We start from the raw sequence: 19,960 nt of genomic DNA, 5'->3' as shown, positions 1-19,960 counted from the left end.
CTCATTGTCCCTTCTACTCGGCACCTGTAGGTGATATTTCATCTGTTAAAATGTCCTTGACAATCATTGGAAACTGAGGTATGCGTGATATCTCTTCCGTTAACATGCATGACAACCTTCCCGATGTATGCGGGAGACTCCTGACATTTCAGTGAAAAATGCTGCTATTTTTAACGTTCTCCCGGCTAAAATAATTCTAGCCCTGATGCATGCCAATGAGAAAAATTACATCTCCTGATTTCTCTGGCGAAATCGCCCACCCAGGTGCATTGAAATGATGGCATGTATGCGTTAAACTCTTTTTGACTGGCTAGTGTCTAAAGGATTTTTGTATATATACTCATTAAAGACAGGCGCCAAAGTTTGATTTGAGGGTTTCACCATTTAATTATCCAGTATTTGTGCCCTCTGATTACACGTGTTTTGGCTGAGTGCCTTTTTCAAATCTGGGCATATTTGGTTCTCTTCACTGGTATAAAGATCATAGATCATCGATAAACATACAAATAAAAATAAAACATTGTGACAGAAATGTTGGGTTGGGAAAAGGGAGGAGGTTGAGGGTTTCAAAGAAAAGAAAAGAAATACAAAATGCGACGAAGAATACAATATAGAAGGATTATGAGGTGAATAAACATGTTCCTAACCCTGTAGTTTTCCAGTATAGTATAGCTTGGTTTACGCTAGGCAGGGAAGACAGTGTATATAAGTTCTCCTTAGTAGCTCTTTCCTAACGCATTGAAAACAATAATTACTCTAATTTATCACAGTATGGTACCTTACCATCAATCCTGTGTCCTGATATTGTATTTAACATATAGTGAGCATGATGCGGGGGGGTGAATGTGAACACAATGGGCCTCATTACGAGTCTGCCGGTCCAGGAACTACGCTTCCAGTAAGCTTGCCGGTACCGTAGTTCCCAGACTGGCAGACTACGAGTTGTGCTCGCGGGTGCCTTTCTGCCCGCCAGGTTCGACCTGGCAGGCACACAGGCACCCGCGAGCTCAACACGTCGGATGCACCGGCACCATTCACGGATGGTGCCGGTGCATCCGGCTTCCCCATTCCCATTGAGCCCTATGGGGCTCGAATGGGAATGGAGAAGACTTTTTTCCGGCACCCGTGAATGGGCAATTACCGGGTCTGCCGGGGTTGTAATACCCCGGTAATTGCCCATATTCCATGGCGCAGGAAATGAAACGACTCCGGCGGTAGCCGTGCCTGTAATACAGCCACAGCTACCGCCAGGGTCGTAATGAGGCCCAATGTCACATCACAAACTTGGACAGAAAGATAACGTGCACACATAGAGACACTATATGGAATAACATGAAGTTTTGACTAGGTTATACGAGATGATGCACAGTTCCTCGCTAACACGAAGAATAATTTGAATAGATCTCACACTTCTGGTGTGAGTACAGTAAGCAGTGGAAAATGGAGGAGGCGCTTTTACATTTAGAACGTGATATATATAAACAGAGATGAATGTTGTGGGATGTACTAATGGGAGCCAAAGTAGCGATAATATGATATTGTATTTAACATAGAGTAAGCAAAAGGTCTACCAAGACCTATGTTGTAGATGCAGAATCACACGGCTGGAATAAATATCATTACTAAAACAAAGAGAATAATTAACGAAACGATGGTACGGTCTATTACAGAGGGATTCGTCCCATTTATACAAGACAGTCCGTACAACAGGACACGGGATTGATGGTAAGGTACCATTCTGTGATAAATTAGAACAATTATTGTTTTCAATGCATTAGGAAAGAGCAACTAAGGAGAACTTGTATACACTGTCTTCCCTGCCTAGCACAAACCAAGCTATACTATACTGGAGAACTACAGGGTTAGGAAAATGTCTATTCTCATTTATTGGATATTGAACATGGATTGATGTAAACTAATAATCCTTCTATATTGTATTCACTGTCACTTTTTGTATTTCTTTTCTCTTTGAAACCCTCAACTTCCTCCCCTTTCCCAGCCCAACATTTCTGTCACAATGTTTCATTTTTATTTGTATGTGTATCGATGATCTATTATCTTTACACCAGTGAAGAGAACCAAATATGCCCAGATTTGTAAAAGGCACTCAGCCAAAACACGTGTTATCAGAGGGCACAAATACTGGATAATTAAATGGTGACACCCTGAAATCAAACTTTGGTGCCTCTCTTTAATGAGCATATGTACAAATGGCTTGACTGATTTGGTTTTTCACTGATATACTCCAAGAAGGCGCTACAAAAAACGAAAAATAATATATATCTGAGTCGCGGGCAAGTCGGATTCAAGAAAAAGCCTGAATCTAGTATTTAAAGGAGAGCTGGAGGTAATGTTTCTTCTGCTAAATACCACCTTCAACTACTCATTATTTGAAGAGTGATGTCTGCTTGTTTTAAAATAATGCCGTTTCTTGATGAGTGCATAAAGCATTTTTGCAACTGTTGAACATGAATTAACTTAGGATGCATATTAACTTGATGCAAACCATGTATTGCCTTAAACCTACTCCGAAAAATGATTAACGTCCATTTTTTTTAAAACAGCTTGCTAAAATATAATTATATTTAAATCAATTCGGCTTGTTGACTCTTATTTGATGTGCCACCACCCTGCCCTCGCTTGTTGTTTTCGTGCCCCCTGGTTTGCCCCCTTAATACTGATTTCTAGTGACAACACTGCATTTAAGAACAAACGTTATAGAGATTTAATTTTTTTTAAAAAACTTGCTATGCTATGTTTGGATAGTATTTTTTCCAAAATGGTCATATTGGTCTTTCATCTTAATCTATGTAACGTGCAGCCATTGCTACGGATTTCTGTGTCGCCATGTTTAGGTATTTTGGTACTTCTCCCAAATCCCAGTTTCCTGCCTTACCTTATTTGTTCCCACAATGCACCTCGTTCCCGGGCGCTCCTGTCCCCTCCTCTCCTTTGTCTGAACATCCGGGTTCTGCTGAAGCTTATTGGAGCGGAGGCGGACGCTTGGTAGCTTAGGCGAAGAGTTGAGCAGGGACAGAAGTGAAGCGCTGGGGCCTATAGTAATACAACAGCCTGTGCAGGAAGCGAGTGTACGCCGAACGTCGGAGGCCCCTTGTGCGGGCACTCCGGACCACCATGTCGGTAGGTACAGCCTTTGGTGGGTGATGCCACGCGTACGTATACAACCTTGTTGTTTCTGTTGTGGCACAAGCTCAAAATGGCGCCGCTTAAGTCAAAATTCCGGTCCGGACACATTTACCCTTTCGCACACAACTACTGCCTTCGCTTTTATCTTTCTTTATGATATGGCCGCGATTGTCATCCGTGCCTGGCCGCATCTTCACAGACTCACATAATTGGAACCCACCCCTTTCACTGCTGCCGTCATCGCCCCCAATCAACTGTTATTGCCCGGTTAACTTCCCCCGAACTGTCATCCTGTATTCATCAAGTAGCCTGCCAAAGTTGTGTATAGCCTTGTGTTCTTCCACGCCCCACCCCCACATGACTTGCTTTACACATGTGACAGTCGTGGCATTTTTTGTATATTTGATCTATTCGGGCTATCTTCCCACCGTTTCACCCTTGTTTGTGTACGTTCAAATGGCAGTTTTACTGTTTTGGCCGCCCACGCCTATATATGTACTGGTGGGCCTAGTCCTCGGAACACATCTTTTTCAAACTTCTTTTCTTCAACAAACGACTGAATTATGGGAAATTCAGTTTTGTTTCATTTCAGTTTCGTCTAAGTAACGGTTACCAATGACGCGCTACTACTGAATATATCAAACTTGAACTGTCCATTACGCTGGTGATTGTCCATGTTGGAGCAAGTTAAATGGTTGCTAAGTGGTAGCATTTCATTTGTAGTATGTTCAACCTATCTTAGCCGGCAACGCCTCGACTAGCTTCGGTGCCATACATAGAATGGTAATAATAAAGGGACAACAATCGTAATGGGGAATGTGTCTGGCACATTCCGTGGGATACTTGGCAGCAGCTCGGAAGATTTTTCTACCACTTACGTAGAAAATGCTGTCAGTATGTGTACAACTATTTGTTTCTTTCAGTAGATCACTTCACACATGCCCCTGACAAAATGGTTAAAATTCTTATGTAAAAAACAATCTGCGCCATAGATACTTTTAAGAAGAGGCATTTTTGCAACCCTTTTGAAATGCTAAGTGAAATTGGTGGTGAAGTTACATTTGACTGGGCATGTGGGGTGCTGCCATAATGAGCGGTCAATGTTGTTTTTGTAAGATTGGGTGATGTGCCTAGGCTGGAAGGTGCATGGTGGTTGGTGTGTGTGGAACTGTTGTGCACGAAGTGACGCTAGAGTGTTACCAATTGCTGAATGCATATGTGGAGTGGATATGTTTTATTGTAGGATAATGTCTTCCTCTTTAGTTGATGTTTTGTAGGTAGATTAATGTTTCCCTCCACAGGTGGACTTTGAGTTTAATCCACATATGGACTTTTTGGTGTTAATAGATTTTTGAAGAGGTGACAAGGTCAAAAACCTGTTGGAGAAGTTTTTGTGTGTTGTGAAATGTTTTGATCTTTTGTTTTCAGGTCAGCGTAATTGGACACATTTTTTTTGATGAATTGTTGATCTTGTCACCCATATCGTACTGCTGTTGTTGTCCCTATAGGGGGTAAATGTGTTGTGTTGAGCTCTGCCTGCATCTGGTGCAAGTGAGTGGAATGTTGTGTAGGAATGCAGAGAATGTTTACCTATGAGTGTTCAATGGTTGTCAGTGGCAACGATGTAAGCCCTGAGCTACCTGTGTGGCGTGGCGCTGGCAGGAGACCTGGGCGCTTGGATGGTGTGAAGCTGATGAGAGGAAGCTTTGGGCGGAGTGGCGACTGTTGGCTCAGAGAGATCTGGTCTCCTTGGCTAATCAACCTGAGTGATGATGTTGTGAGTGTTGGAAAAAAGAACCTAGCAACATTCAACGAGGACGTCGACTACATACAGCGTTGTGCTTTTAGCTTAAGGTTCTTTTCTCTGCGATACGTGCGGAGGGGAACTAAGCAGCGTGAGAAGGAGATGCCATATTATGAAGTGGAGACTCGGAAAAGAATCTCAGAGAAGCACATGGACGACTAATGCATGTGGGAAGTTGGGGGGCGGGAATAAAAAAACTCAGAAAGGGCAGCGTATGGCTGGCAAGGGACTGTGCTGTGGCTGCATTTGTGCTGCATGGGGGCGAAGCGGCAGTGGCCAATGTTAGTGGACACAGGTTGAGACCATGAGGTTATGTTGAGTGTAAGTATTTGGGGACATAAATGTTGAGTTTAGTACGCGCGAGAGGTAGCACGTTTGAGTAGTGTGTAGAATACGTGTGTTATCTCGGTGGGGTTATGAGATTACTGTGTGTGGAGTGGTTGGTGCAAACTGTGGGGACTAGGATTTCCGGCATTTGTGGTGCCAAAATGGTGGTGGTTGGAGAGTTCTAATGTACTCTTCATTGCACACTGCCGCGCTTCTCAATGTGGCTCACTTGCCACTGCTAATTGGGGCTCACTTCAACACTGGACCTCACGCCCCACTGCCTCTGCAGCGCTTCTCATTGGGGCTCACTAGCCACTACTAATTGGGGCTCAATTGCCACTTCAACACTGGATTTCACACCCCACTGCATGGGGACATTGGACACCCACCGGCATCCTCTCTCGAGGCTTATATCTTTACAACTGACAACCCTGGAACACTCTCATAGATGAAAATTCTCTGCTCTGCATTCCATCTCAACATTCCAGTCACTTGCATCAGATGCAGGCAAAGCTCAACACAACACATCTCCCCCCACCCCCTATAGGGACAACAACAGCAGTTAAGATATGGGTGACAAGATCAACAAAGTGAGCCCCAAAGAGAAGCACTGCAGAGCCGATGAGAAGTGGAGTCCAGTTAGGAGTGGCTAGTGAGCCCCATTGAGAAGTGCTGCAGTGTGCAGTGAAGAGTACAATGAGGGTGTGAAGCTGATGAGGAAGCTTTGGGCCGAGTGGCGACCGTGGGACCAGAGAGATCTGGTCTTCTCGGCTGCTCAACCCGAGTGATGTCGGGAGAATCCTGTAGGAGTCGGTGTTGGTGTGGAGTAGCTGTCATAGGAGGCAACATTCGGTTGCTGTTGTGGAGCGTTGGAATAAAGAACCCGGCAACTTTCAAAGAGGGTGTCGACTACGTGCAGTGTTGTGCTATTTGCTTAAGTTCTCTTCTCTGCAATACGTGCCGAGGGGAGCTAAGAGGCGTGAGGAGATGCTGTATTACCAAGTTAGAGAGTCGGAAAAGAATTGCAGTGACTCACGGTGATGCCTGATAAATGTTGGAAGTTTGGAAAAAAGCTACACCTCACCCCAGCACCGACATACAGGATCCCCAGCCATCCTGCCCAACGGCACCGTCGCTACCAATTGCATACAAGCAAAACACTTGTTCACCATCATCTCAGCCTTATAAACCTCACAACAGCAACTCGACACCATTCACCAAAATTCGTACTCCAGGGAACCAACCCACCATCTGACAACAACCCCAAACCAAACACACACCCCCATCCTCCTCCGTCCTCCATCGATGAAATCAAAAGCACCATTCAGGGTTCCTAACCCTACTAGCGGCCTAAAGCCAGAATACCACATCACCCACAATGGCACCCAACATGCTGGGAATCTACACCAAACAGCCCCCCCGCCCCACCCCCAGCACCATTTGGCACACTAAGCTGGGCATCTCATCCCTCCACAAAATTTGGCACACTATGCCGGGACTCTACATTCCCCAACCATTTGGCACAGCACCCCCAGGAATATCAATCCCCCACAAAACTTGCACACACCCACTAACGCACAGCAATCTCGCCACAAGGCAATCTGAGCATAAACATTTGGCAAATGAGAGTTAAATACTAACATTGAGTCCAAAATAATTACGTTTACAAAGTCCTGCGTAGAGTTTTCCTGTGGAAACAAAAATTCATTAGGTGCAAACTTCCTAAACTTCAGATATTCCTCATTTTCCTCAAACGCATACTAACACACAAGGACTCGAAACCCCCACAAAATGTGCACACAACCAACTCTGGCCACAAATGACTGACAACTCCACATGAACAGTTGGCCCTTTAATTAGATGCAGTTCTTGGAGTCAAGCAAGTATGGGGACATAGGCCACCCCCCGGCATCCTCTCTCAGGGCTTACATATGTACAACTGACAACCCTGGAACACTCATATAGGTAAACGTGCTCTGCTCTGCATTCCATCTCAACATTCCAGTCACTTGCACCAGATGCAGGCAAAGCTCAACACAACACATTTTCCCCCTGCAGGGACAACAGCAGTAAGATATGGGTGACAAGATCAACAAATCATCAAAAATTAGTCCAATAAAGTTCCCCCTGAAAACACCAAGATGAGCTTTGCCTCCATCTGGTGCAAGTGACTAGAATGTTCTGGATGATGCAGAGGGATTTTAATTTAATCTGTGCAGCAACCGGGAGCCAGTGAAGACTTTTTAGTGCGTGAGATATGTCCCTGGGTTTAAGGCCAATGATAAATCTTGTTGCCTTATTCTGGATTAGTTGGAGTGGCCGCAGAGTGGAAGATAGTAGATTCAGGAGGCGGCTATTGCAATGGTCATGCTTAGAGAGAACCAGGGCTTGGGTCACATTAAGCCTCTTTGGGAAAGTGAGAAAAGAGAGTGTTAATTTAATTAAGAGCTGAAAGTGGGACTTTTTGGCAATGACCCGAGTGTGAGGAAGGAGAGCGAGAGGAGTTGAAGGTGACTCCAAGGTTTCTGGCTTCAAAGAGGGCGCAGGGGGAGCGCACAAAGAGGAAGGCCATACTGAAGGGAAGGAGGAGGGAGCAGGTGCCCCGATGGGAAGTATCTCCGTTTTACAGGCATTTAGGCAGAGATCATTGACGGTGTACTAGGAATGGGTGGCAGATAGGCAGTCTGGATGATGGAGGGTGCAAGAAGGTCGGCAGGGAGTTTGAAAAATAGCTGTGTGTCGTCTGCATACCACTGGACATTTTAAGAGAAGGAGGAGATGAGGCGTGCAAGGTAGATGTTAAAGATCCTGGGGGAGTGGATAGAACCCTGGGGTACACCACAGGAGGAGAGGCAAGTAGGAGAGGAGAAAGTGCCCAGGAGCACTTGGGGAGAGCGGTCAGTGAGGAAGGATGTCAGCCAGTCCAGTACCCGTTCTGTCAGACCACGATTCCTGTACATAAATAGGCTCGAAGAGTTTAGGAATGCGGGCCACAATTACAAGCTTCTTTGGCGCCATTAAATCCTTGCCTAAGTCTAACATGCAATTCATCCTGCCTCCTCCTTAGCTGAATCCCGAAAGCAGGGTTCAAACTTTTCACCTGCCATTGACGTCAAGAGCTCTTGGTTAAATGTGTATAGGTTTGCAGAGATCCTCATTAGGAAGGGGGGGGTGTCTCTTCCGTTAAGCAGTGGTCATGAAAACCTCACTGGAACAATTCTTTCCATTATCCCGTATCGGACAGCTTTTGCTTCCTCTTCAGATTCCTTGGACTATTTGGATTCTGAGAGTGAGAGCGGCGTTGCTTCTGTTTTTCATGCTGGCCCAGCCTCCCTGGTCAATGAGTTGATGCCGATTGACACAGTAAACACGACCATTACTGTGGTTGACGCTTTTTTTGCTCTAACAGCAACCATTGTAAAAGAACAATTGGACGTTAAACCAATTTTGGCTAAAATGGTTGACATGATTTTGGCCAACTCCTCAACGTTTGCTGTCCATAGTTCCATGTCTGCTGTTAAACCTTCTTGTACTCGTTCTACTCCCTCAAAACAGCGCAGGACAATCAGTTCAAAGTCCGTGGCCCGCAACCTAAGTCCATCCATGGTGAAATCGAGGGAAGAACTACATCGGTTTTCAGCGAATGACATCTCCAATAAGGCATCGTGGCACTACAAGGAGGTATTTAAGCCTCCCAATCCAATAGTTAAATAGGCATATCCGAGAGCCTGAAGTTAACTCTCAAATGTATTTGCAAAGCACGAAATAGCCATCCGAAAACTTTTGTAATTACCACACATCCCAACGGCTCCACAAGGCATGTCCGACTCCAGGGTCCCTTGTATCAGTGGGTTACCCCTTCGATACCTGCCGATACGGTTGCTCCGTCCTCGCAAATACTCGGCTACTCTACAGCTCTCGTATAAGAGATTTACAAGCCCATCCCCAGTTCGTTGTTTGCTCACAAGGTACGAGGAATTTGTCTTTACTAACAAACTTTTGTAACCAATTTGCCAAAAATCAGCCCCTTACAGCGAATGCAGCAGAATTTTAGATCAGCGACTGTGCAGGTAGGGTAAACTTAAATGGCAGGCGAGAACATGCATGCATTGGGAACATGGCTAATTTTAGAGGAATGTAACCCTACTAATTGCAGTGCCATCTTAAATCGTATCCATATTCTGGGTTTGTTTTGTAGAATTAGCCATCTTTGTGTCATTTCCTGAGCAGTCTGCTCAAAATAGAATTATCGGGGATAGGTAGCGCCTCGAATTGGGCGCTTATTGAATTCACATCACCGTTGATGGTTCGATTTTTAAAATCGAATGCTCATATATTGGAGCAAATGGGCTTTTCTTTAACCATCTGTCGTAAAGTAAAGGGACATGTAAAATGTGTGGACTGCTTTCAACAAACTACAGCAATTGTGCAGGGCACAGACTCCTACGCCTCACAGTGCGCTATCCTGCAGGCTTCTGTTTTGCATTCGAAATAATGGTGAAAATAATCATAAAGTTGCATTTTGGGTTCTGACTCTGGCCACATATTCAAAAATCTAAACATTTAAAAAGATTCATATGTGAATTAAAATTAGAAATACACCTGTGGAGATAAACCTATTAATATACATTAAATCGACTAAGGAAGACACATGTCAGACCTATTGAACTATTAGATATAAACTATCTACATCAACTCGCTCCCTCCACTCACCACAGCACCAACATACAGGATCCCCAGCCATCCTGCCCAACGGCACCGCCACTACCAATAGCGCACAAGCAAAACACCAATTCACCATCTCAACCTTATTAACCTCACAACAGCAACTCGACGCCATTCGCCAAAATTCCTATAAAAAATTTCCCATTTCACAAATCGTGTATCAGAACTACATTTGCTGCAAAGCTATTGTACACACTGACTTTAAAGTTTTAAAGTCCACCTGTGAAAACACAATTCTTGTTACACAAGTATAACTACTAACCTATCCTAGTTCTCACTAATGCCTAAAACATTACAGCCCCTTATGATATGATATGGCATTGGTAACGCGCCTATACACAAGTGTTTCAAGGCGCGATCCAACGGAGGCCACGACATCCAATTCATTCAGCTCATACCAATTCAATCACACACTCAAAAGTGTCTAAGTACTACACCGGCCTCAGATGACACTAATAACTACCTAATGTTTACATAAATAAAACGTTTACGTAAATACATCACCATAAAGTAACCAAACTACAGGCTGACGCCTGCCCTGTAGCCTTCAAACAAAACATTGTTGAAGTAACTCATTGAACCTTGTGTCGTCACTTCCACTGCACCAACTGTCATCTTACTTGTAGTGCCACTGGGGAACCGCTGGTCATTGACTAAGATATCGCCCAAAGAAACTTTGCTAGCATCAGTGTTATCACAAAATAATATTGCGTACTTGGCCACTGTCGCTTCTCCCCTCATGCAGCACAAACGCAGCCACGGCACAGTCCCCTGCCAGCCGAACAGCTGTACGATACCCTTTCTGAGTTTTTCTTTTCTCTCCAACTTCCCACATATATTAGACATCGCCACGCTTCTCTGCGATTCTTTTCCGACTCTCCAACTTCGTGATACAGCATTTCCTTCTCATGCTGCTTAGCTCCCCTCAGCACCTATCGCAGAGAAGAGAACCTTAAGCAAATAGCACAACGCTGTACATAGTCTACGTCTTCATTGAAGGTTGCCAGGTTCTTTATTTCACCGCTCCATAACAGCAACCAAACGTTGACTGCTACTCCACACCCATCACCAACTCCTACAGGATTATACGCTGCGTCATCACTCGGGTTGAGCAGCTGAGAAGACCAGGTCTCTGAGCCAACAGTCACCACTCTGCCCAAAGGTTCCTCTCATTGGCTTTGCACCATGAAGCGCCCATGTCTCCTGCCAGCGTCGAGCCACATAAATACCTTCCTTCAATTAATCGCCGCACTGCTCCGCTACGTGACTCCCTCACCCAGCATTTTTTTAAGGCCTTAAGCAAAGTCACTTGAGCTCCAGACCTCTGCAGCTCCACACAGCGCCTCTCTAGCGCTCAACTGAGCCGCAGTCCGCTGCAGCTCCTCACCAGTGGACCTCTTGTCCTCCCCACTTGCTCTGTAGCGCCGCTTGGCTACCTCTGTGGCGCCTCTACCCCTTCCAGATTCACAAAGCACTCTTGCAGCGCTTCACTGTATCGTACAGCGCCTCACTGCCTCTGCAGTACTCTTCACTGCACACTGCAGCATTTCTCAATGGGGCTCACTTGCCACTACTGACTGAACTACACGTCCCACTGGCTCTGCAGCGCTTCTTCACTGTGATATCCATCGCCTCTGCAGTTTACAGCCGTAGCTGCTCTGTCCCCAGTGCCTCCGCGGTGCCTCAGTCTGGGCCTTTCTTGCCCCCAATGCCCTCGCAGCGCCCTTACCTGAGAGGATCTTTTCTCTTGGTGGGGGGCAGTGGGTGTCTCCTTGGTGCTGTGCCCCCCCCCCAGCACAGCCAGCTTCATCCTCGTCGCCAATGTTGGGTTCTGACTCTGGCCACAAATGACTCTGACAACTCCACATGAACAGTTAGCTCTTCACTTAGTTTATGGTTGATTAGATACAGTTCTTGGAGTCAAGTAAGTATGGGGACATAGGACACCCACTGGCATCCTCTCTCAGGGCTTACATCTTTACAACTGACAACCCTGGAACACTCACATAGGTAAACATTCTCTGCTCTGCATTTCAGTCACTTGCACCAGGTGCAGGCAAAGCTCAACACAACATTGCACACTGGATTTCGAAAAGGGTAAAAGATGGGGCTAATTGACAGACTTCTGTAGACCAGCCTTTGCTCTGGTTTACTTGGAATACGAGGGGCTAAATGTCCTTTCTCACGCATCCCACTGGTTTCGCCATGATCTCTGCTTCAGATTTTTTTGTTTTGCAGGAAACGTGGATGACCAGTCCATTTAATATTGATGTTTATTTTATAGTACATAATCTAGCAGTATCTTCCATTCGGGGATGCACTAGCGAGGGTTTGGCGATTGGGATAAGGTCTAGATATCAGTTGGAGCCTTTTTAGGGCACAGCAACTCTCCTTCTGTCAGCAATGTTCCCTTTATCTGAAAGTCAACAGTGAATATAGATTTTCAGTGTTTGAATTGTCTAAATACAAAAGGTAATTGGGGAGACAATTTTACTCTGGCAAGAAAAGTATCCTAAAGGGTACACACTGATAGCTGGAGAATTAAATGTAAAGAATCTCCACTTAGATTCCTGCAGTTTGCATCGCCATTGGAAACCGCTTTTAATCAGTATGACTTGGATATCTTCCTTTTTACACACCAGACAAAAAGGGCCCTTCTCGCACATGGGCTAAAGATCATTCTCACTTGCATATTGATTCATTACTGATTCAGCAATGGCTATCCATTGTAGATCAGTTAAAATTCAACCTAAGGGGTGAGTGATCACGCCTCATTAAGTTGGACCGTTACTCTTGTTCCCACATGTCGGGGTACTTAGTAATGTTAATGTAATGGTCAACAAGCAGGGTAATCTAATAACGTGGACGGTTACTAAGATAAATTAGGTTAGAAACATCCTGCTAGCGAACCAAACTCGGGTTGAGCTTTGGTTGATGCAGGAAGGTTGGGACATGAACGTGCTGACAAAGAATGTAATAAGCTGCACTCATTCAAACAAAAGCAACCCATTTGGAAAATCAGGGAGTGCCCTTGGTATAAGACCTGGCAGCGCCAGCACAAATATTCTTTTAGAAATTTTAATTTGCAATTATTGGCTGGCCTGTTAAAGATGAATGATAAACGTAAGTTCTGGCCATGTTTTTGCTTCCATCTCTATGGAAAGAAACCCTTTTGAATTTTTATGGGGTTCGTATATTGGTCAGTTATATACTGATTGTGAAAGTGTTTTGCCACTTGATTGAGATATGATGATCTCACCATCTATAATAGGCAATCTTAAAGCCTCACAAACTCCAGGGCCGGAGGGATACCCAGTGTTTTTAAAGTGAATCCGCAGTTTTGGGCTAAAGTTTTATTGAATATTTTTAATTAAATTGAGATTAGTGGCACTATGACCAATAGCTGGCAAAAGTCTATTTTTAGCCCTGTCTTTAAATAAGCCGAAAAACTTGATCCAGCAAATGCTGGATTCAAATCAGAAAGTAGTGACATTTATTTTATTAAAAAAGATTACTCGGTGGGCTGCAGAGGGACTTGTGAAAGCCTTTCCAGATAAGGTTTTAGAAAGGCACACAGCACGAATAACAACAATAGTACCGTTTTAATATTTCATGTTTGAAGCGACCCCAGGCCTTAAACCTAACTTGTATTGTTATTACATGGATTATAGTAAGGCCTTCGATTTCGTTTCTTGGCCCTTGCTGTTGTTTCTTGAGGGATAGATCTGCAGTTATATTTCATTAAGTCTCTATACACAAATACGCTAGTTGCTGTTCGTCTGAGCCAAGATGACAAACTTACTGAGTACTGTAAAATAAACCGAGGCCTTAAACAGGGCTGTGTTTTACCACCCATGTTGTACAATTTGTATGTAGCTGACGTGGCTGATTCCATCAATGCTTTATGTAATTTCCCTCAAATTCCACTGTGAGCCAGTCTCTTGGCTGGCTTACGCAGATATCATATTTGATTTGACCCTGGCGGTTTACGTTCTATTGCCACTCTTGCAATCTATGCCACCAAAAATTCAATGGCAATAAACATTTCTAAAACAAAAATCCTGTTATCTTGGAGGTAGAATATAAAAAAAAAATCCTAATTTGTTTGTAGACTAAACAATATCAAATTAGTGGTGGAAGATTACATCTATTTGGTTTTCCCAATCGAAAGAAATCCTCAAACACAATTTTATGGCCATTTAATCATTCTGAACATTTGGAGAAAATGGAATCTGGCGAAACGATTATATAGCTGAGGGGGTCATAACATTGAGCCATTGCTGGAAATCTACTGTCAGCATTATTCCAAGTTTGCTTTACAGCCTTTCTGTACTTTCACAAGGACACGTTAGCTGGCTTGATAAAATAGAGGCCAACGTTTTACTCCTTAATAAATCGTCCCGCCTCCGTACCTGTGGAAGTTTTTTAAGGAATTACATTTGCTCACTTTGATATGGTCTATACAAAGAACCCTGAAAAATGATTGATCTTGCTGCCACTCTCCATTAACACACTTGTGGGCTATAGTGCAGCGACCCATTCTGGAACGTATAGACTTCCGTGTGCTGTGTGGCTGTGGAAGCATGCCTGGCCCGCACCTCAAGGATGTACACTGCTAAAATATGTTTGTTTTCATCTGTGTCCAACTGGCCTGTTATACACGTGCGCACCGGCACAACTTTATCCCCACATGCTGCAACAGTAACTTTGCGTGCCAAACCTCTCCTGGCCCATCACAGCATTTTCAACTTGTGCCCGGATCGCACGCCGGCAATTCATCAGTTGCCTGCTGTGGAAGCCTGCATAACATGGTCCCTGCCACATCACAGAAATACAATAAACGCGTTCTGCTGCACTACAATGCTGCAAAGACAATAAACTCACATCAAAAAAGAGTTGTTAAGCAAACCAGTACCCACATGCTAAATGTTGTTAAAAAGAATTGATAATTATTTTGTAGCTGCTTTGGCCCTACATTTGCATGCATTAAAAAATGCAGGGAAAAGAAAACTTGCACCTGCATTTTACCCAATTAAATACTCCACCCACCCACTGCCAGTTACCCCCACATCCATATGGAAAAAAGCCACTGGCAGGAAAGCACCTTGTACTTTCTACTCCTACACTATGTATTTCTAATACAATGACACGGGTATCCTTTAACCTGCATGGAAATCAAACGGAGGAGTGGCTCAATGAAGATGGAGAGGAAATACTGTAAACTATTGACATGCCAAAAAGACAGCATTGTCTGTGAGAGGCAGATTTAAATGAACTAGCAATTAACTGATGTGAAGCAAATACTCAAAGTGCAACCAAATGCTCCACAGATTTATTCAAAACCTGGCTAGCACAATGCAAACTATCCTCGCACTTTGACGAACTTCCACTGCCAAGTTTGCAAAACTTTATGCAGAAGTAAAAGATTCACCTGGTTCAGAATATCAACCTGCAGGCCTTATCTCAATATGTGCTGGCCTAAATAGATATTTAACCAGCTCTCCATTTTCATGAAATGTGAACGATGCCAGAGCGCCAACAATGTGTTCATATCCATCATGAAGGAAAAAAAAAAAGCAAGACGTGAATGCAGAGATCAAACTATACATCACCGAAAATGATCTGCACACACTTAAAACAAGTGGAATCTTCAAAACCGACCATCCCATAACTCTCCAGTACAAAATGTGATCTGATATCCAACTACATTTTGCACGACTAGGTAGAGAAGGACAATGTACCGTGCCAATTGATGCACGTTGGGGCAAAAATTATATTTTGGCCCCAACAGACCATTTGCCACCAGTCTTCTCCATTTAGCAGTGGACTTTTTAAAATAAAAGTTGGGCCATGTAAGGTTTCAACCACGTTGTAGCACAGGAGACAATTTTCCTCCTTAAACATCTTTATTCTTCGGCTCTTCAATATCTGTTTTGTGCGGGAAAAGTTCATACGAAATCTCAACTAGATCTCAATGATGAGGCTGGGGACTTTTCCAGATATCTAGGCAAACTGTTCATTGGTTTTACTTGCTTGCTTATGTTTTCAAACCCGTTTCTGCTTCTGTTTGTCTCGGATCAATCTCGGTTCCATTGTTTTATTTTCATTTATTTAATTTTTTACTGCAACAGGATTTGTTTTCAATGCCAGCGCTTTCTGTATTCACACAAATGAAAATAGGCTGCAAATATGGCGCGTTTTTTAAAAAATATATATTTTTTATTGATCACTGAAACAAACACTATGCCCTTCGTGGTGCTATGTACGAAGTTCCAGATGAGGAAGACTGCCCCATTAAATCTTTACAATTGTATCTACAAAAACTGTTTGTGTCCTTGCAAAAAGTTTTATAATTGTGGTAGCCAAACCTAACCCCATCTGGTATACCTGCAGACCACTTGTAAGAAATGCACCCGGCTCAATGATGCAAACAATCAGTAAAAAAGCAAAATCAACTACAATCTACACGAATCACTCCTTGAGTGTGACAACTGTACAGATATTAGCCAATGCAGGCCTTGAAACACATGAGACTGTTTGTTACTGCACACAAAAATGAATCCGCAATCAAAAGCTACTGAACCCCACAATACTCTGAGAAAAGGGAATGGTCTAAACTTCTAGACAAGGAGTAAAAGCAAATATTGTACCTACCTTTCTACAACACCTCTTGAGACAGATACACCTACAACAACAACCAAGAAAAGGAAGTATCCTGAACTGACCCAAAACACAGACAGACCAACGGGAAGAACTTTAACACAGATCATCCGTCAATGATTCACTAGCTACCAAAGTCATATATGAACACTGGAATCACTGGTGGTGTTCCACGTGGCCAATTCATTAACTGCACCCCTAATTTCTATGGCACCACACACTTGAACCTAAAATGGATGTTTATCTTTACAAAACAAACCGTTTTCCCAATAAAAAAATGATGCTAGTAGTCTGTTTTTTCTAATCCTGCAGCTTGGGCCGTACTGGGCGTTATGGTCCTTCATACCTTGTTAAAGACCCTTGCGGATCTTAAGGGATCATAACACCCGGTACGGCCCTTGCTACAGGTCTATAAAGCTATAGTAATATGACCAAAAAGTTAAAGGTTATTACAAGTGATTGTCAAGAACAGTGGATCACAGCAACTTCCTTAGATGCAGAGAAGTCATTTGATCAAATCGGAGGGGGGTGGGGGTATACCTTTTCAGGTCAATTTTGCACACACACCAGAAAAATACAGCCCGCTAGGGAAAAAGGCCCAATACGCCGCTTGCAAGGATAACAAGTATTTTTGTATTTCTTTATTGTGGTATAGTTTAAAAAATATAAACTTTTCACAAATCGGAATGGATGCAAGGATAGTGACAGGGAAACAAAAAAAGAGAAATGATAAAGAATGCAAATCATACTTTCACAAAGTTTAAAATATTAAATAACAAGATATCTAATGATTGTCTTAAGGAGAAATTATTTCAGCAGCATGAGTCTAGTTTATTAGAAATCTTTAATAGAAATCTTCCTCCACAGTAGAGTGAACTATACACGCCTCACTTTCTTCACTTAAGTATATGTCCCATCCTTCGTTTATTATTACGTCATCCGACCTGTTCGTAGCCAGCTGTGTTGATCGTCTTAATGTCCCCAGAGCCTCACACTCAAACAGAAGGGTTCATTTTTTTTTCCTGGTTTCACTGTTTCCAGGGTTGCCACCACCAAACAATCGGCATTTCCTGTTTTGTCTTTGGAAGGTTTACCAAGCACACAATCTCCCTGGTCTTGACCACATAACATTTTTATTTAATGTTGTCCCATACTAGAGAGTTGCAGTTAAATTGCCGGATGTATGCAGGTGGTGAATTTCGATGCTGGGTGGACTGTAGAAATTCAATGGCATTGTTTTTATTGGTGAGAATAGCCATTGATTGCTGGCGGCAACTCTCATTCAGCAATGCCTTTTGTATCGGGAGGATAGCTCAGTGGCAACGTGCTTGCCTTGGAAGCAAGACGACACGAAGCAACACAGGTTTGTTCCCTGGGTTTGTGCTTAGAAACCTCTGGGTATTAAGCATGTTATAAATAACCTTATCATATCTTAAGATGTGCCTTGAAGGTACCTAGTGTCATTTCTGAGGCATAGTAGCTGAGCGCGTGATCATTCCTCTGTGAAGTAGTTGCATTAGACACTGAGCTGGAGCGTTGGCCAATTTCCAAGCAATGGTCAGACTGCTAAGTTGAATTTTTGCATCTATGGGCAGAACATTGAACTCTAGGTAGATCATGACAATGGTAGAGCGCTGCGGAAGTCTGAGTAGCATTTTAAGCATAGTTCGCTGAGGTTTGCAGACCAGCTAAAGATTTTGATAGGCCAGTATTTCTGCTTCATAGAGGATGATGGAAGACACTTTTTGCTTGGTATATTTTTAAGTAGTGCATCGATTGAGAAGCCTGCTCCTTTGCTAGCGAACAAATTCATAGTGCTGAATAAGGTGGCAGGTCTACTACGGACATGGTCTAGTGTGGCTGTTCGTTGCAGCTTGTTGTCCAGATGAAGGCCCAGATACTTCAATTACTCGCCCGCCCATCTCCCACTTGGCCTTCTTCGCTATTCTTTTGGGCGAACACAAGACCATAATCTTTGTCTTTGTGTTCACTTCCGGGGAATTGCGATCGGTGTAGTCCTTTAAGTTGTTCAGTCAGAAGCCAGAAAACTAGCCCACTGGCTCCCAATAAAGGAGAGAATAATTTTCAAAGCTCTCACACTGACACACAAATGCATCCATCTCACTGCCCCCGACTACCTCTCACAAAGAATCCACCCGGCGCCTCTACAAGGCCAACAAGATCACCCCTACACCAACATGCTCTCTGTGCCACTAGTAAAAAGATCCAGAGCAGGTGGATCCAGCTTCCCCTATCTCGCACCCACTCATTGGAATGCCCTACCTCCCACCATCCGCAGTGAGCCCTCCCTCCTAGCCTTCCGCAAAGCATTGAAAACCACTCTCTTCTCATAAGGTCCCTCGCAGCAGCATGAATAACAACCATAGGACCCACTGTTTATGTTGTATTGACCTACCGCATAATCTGCAATGATAACCTTGCTTTTTCCTTTCTGTAATATGCCTCTTATTGATACCATGCCTGTAACTAAGCTCATGCAAGTAACAGCGCCTCAATGCCCCTGGGCTGCTTGCGCGCTATACAAATTTAAATAAATAAAATAAAGTGTGGCCTGTAGAACCCTTTGTGTTAAATCCACAATGTTGTCTGTGTAGCCCAACCATTAAATTGCCATGGTGCCCAATTTTGGTGGTATAGAGGCTGGATTGTTCAGTGTATTACCCATGTCGGCAAGATGGAGGTTAAAGAGTGCCAAATTGCAACCCTGCTTTAACCTCTTTGTAGGAATCCACGCAGTAGTTTTGCTGTGTTGGTCCATCCTGATCTTGACTTGTGTGTTGTCTTGGAGGGGGATACTCCTGCTTAGTAGGCCTGGTGGAATGCCCCATCCAGCAAGCTTCATTTTACTGGCCTCTGCCCATGTTTCCAATTCCAGGAGTAGAAATTCTTGCGACTATCTTTGCCGGAGCATCCAACATAGCCAAGGTCCGGTAACTACCTGGGTCCGCTGGACCTCCCTTTTTCTAAACTGGAACCACGATACTATCACGCCAGGACAACGGGATATTCTGTGCGATTCCAATGGAAGTGAGCAGGACATGTAATGCCCCCGACCAAGCATCAGTGGCAGCTTTTATGAGAGCGCTGCAGATTCTGTCCATTCCTGGGTCCCTTTATGCGTTTATGTTAAGGAGATCTCCAGGCATATGACAGTAAGACCAGATGGAGTGTTGGTCAACGTTGTTTGGTAGCTTTCCTGGGACAGCCCCTAATAATTTTTCAATGTGTGCCTTCCATGTTGATTGGTTACACCATTTACGGCGCTATTACCCTTGT

At 43.8% G+C, this 19,960-nt stretch overlaps 1 protein-coding gene across 3 annotated transcripts in view; it reads left to right on the top strand.

The window, feature by feature from the left end:
* Positions 1–2,887: 2,887 nt before the first annotated feature.
* The window catches only part of RSRC2 (arginine and serine rich coiled-coil 2), a 373,088-nt gene continuing 356,015 nt past the window's right edge, over positions 2,888–19,960 (top strand). The window contains exon 1 of one of the 3 annotated variants that reach the window (XM_069619623.1): positions 2,888–3,141. In XM_069619623.1, the coding sequence (XP_069475724.1) occupies positions 3,136–3,141 (6 nt within the window). In that variant the 5' untranslated portion in view covers positions 2,888–3,135. The remainder of the gene's footprint in view (positions 3,142–19,960) is intronic. The other 2 variants (XM_069619624.1, XM_069619625.1) reach the window with 2 other exon arrangements.

Source organism: Ambystoma mexicanum, chromosome 10 (genome assembly GCF_040938575.1).
Source record: "Ambystoma mexicanum isolate Mex_15411 chromosome 10, UKY_AmexF1_1, whole genome shotgun sequence".
Lineage (NCBI taxonomy): Eukaryota > Metazoa > Chordata > Amphibia > Caudata > Ambystomatidae > Ambystoma > Ambystoma mexicanum.
Note: the sequence above shows the minus strand (reverse complement) of the source record. Positions and strands in the feature narration are given on the sequence as shown.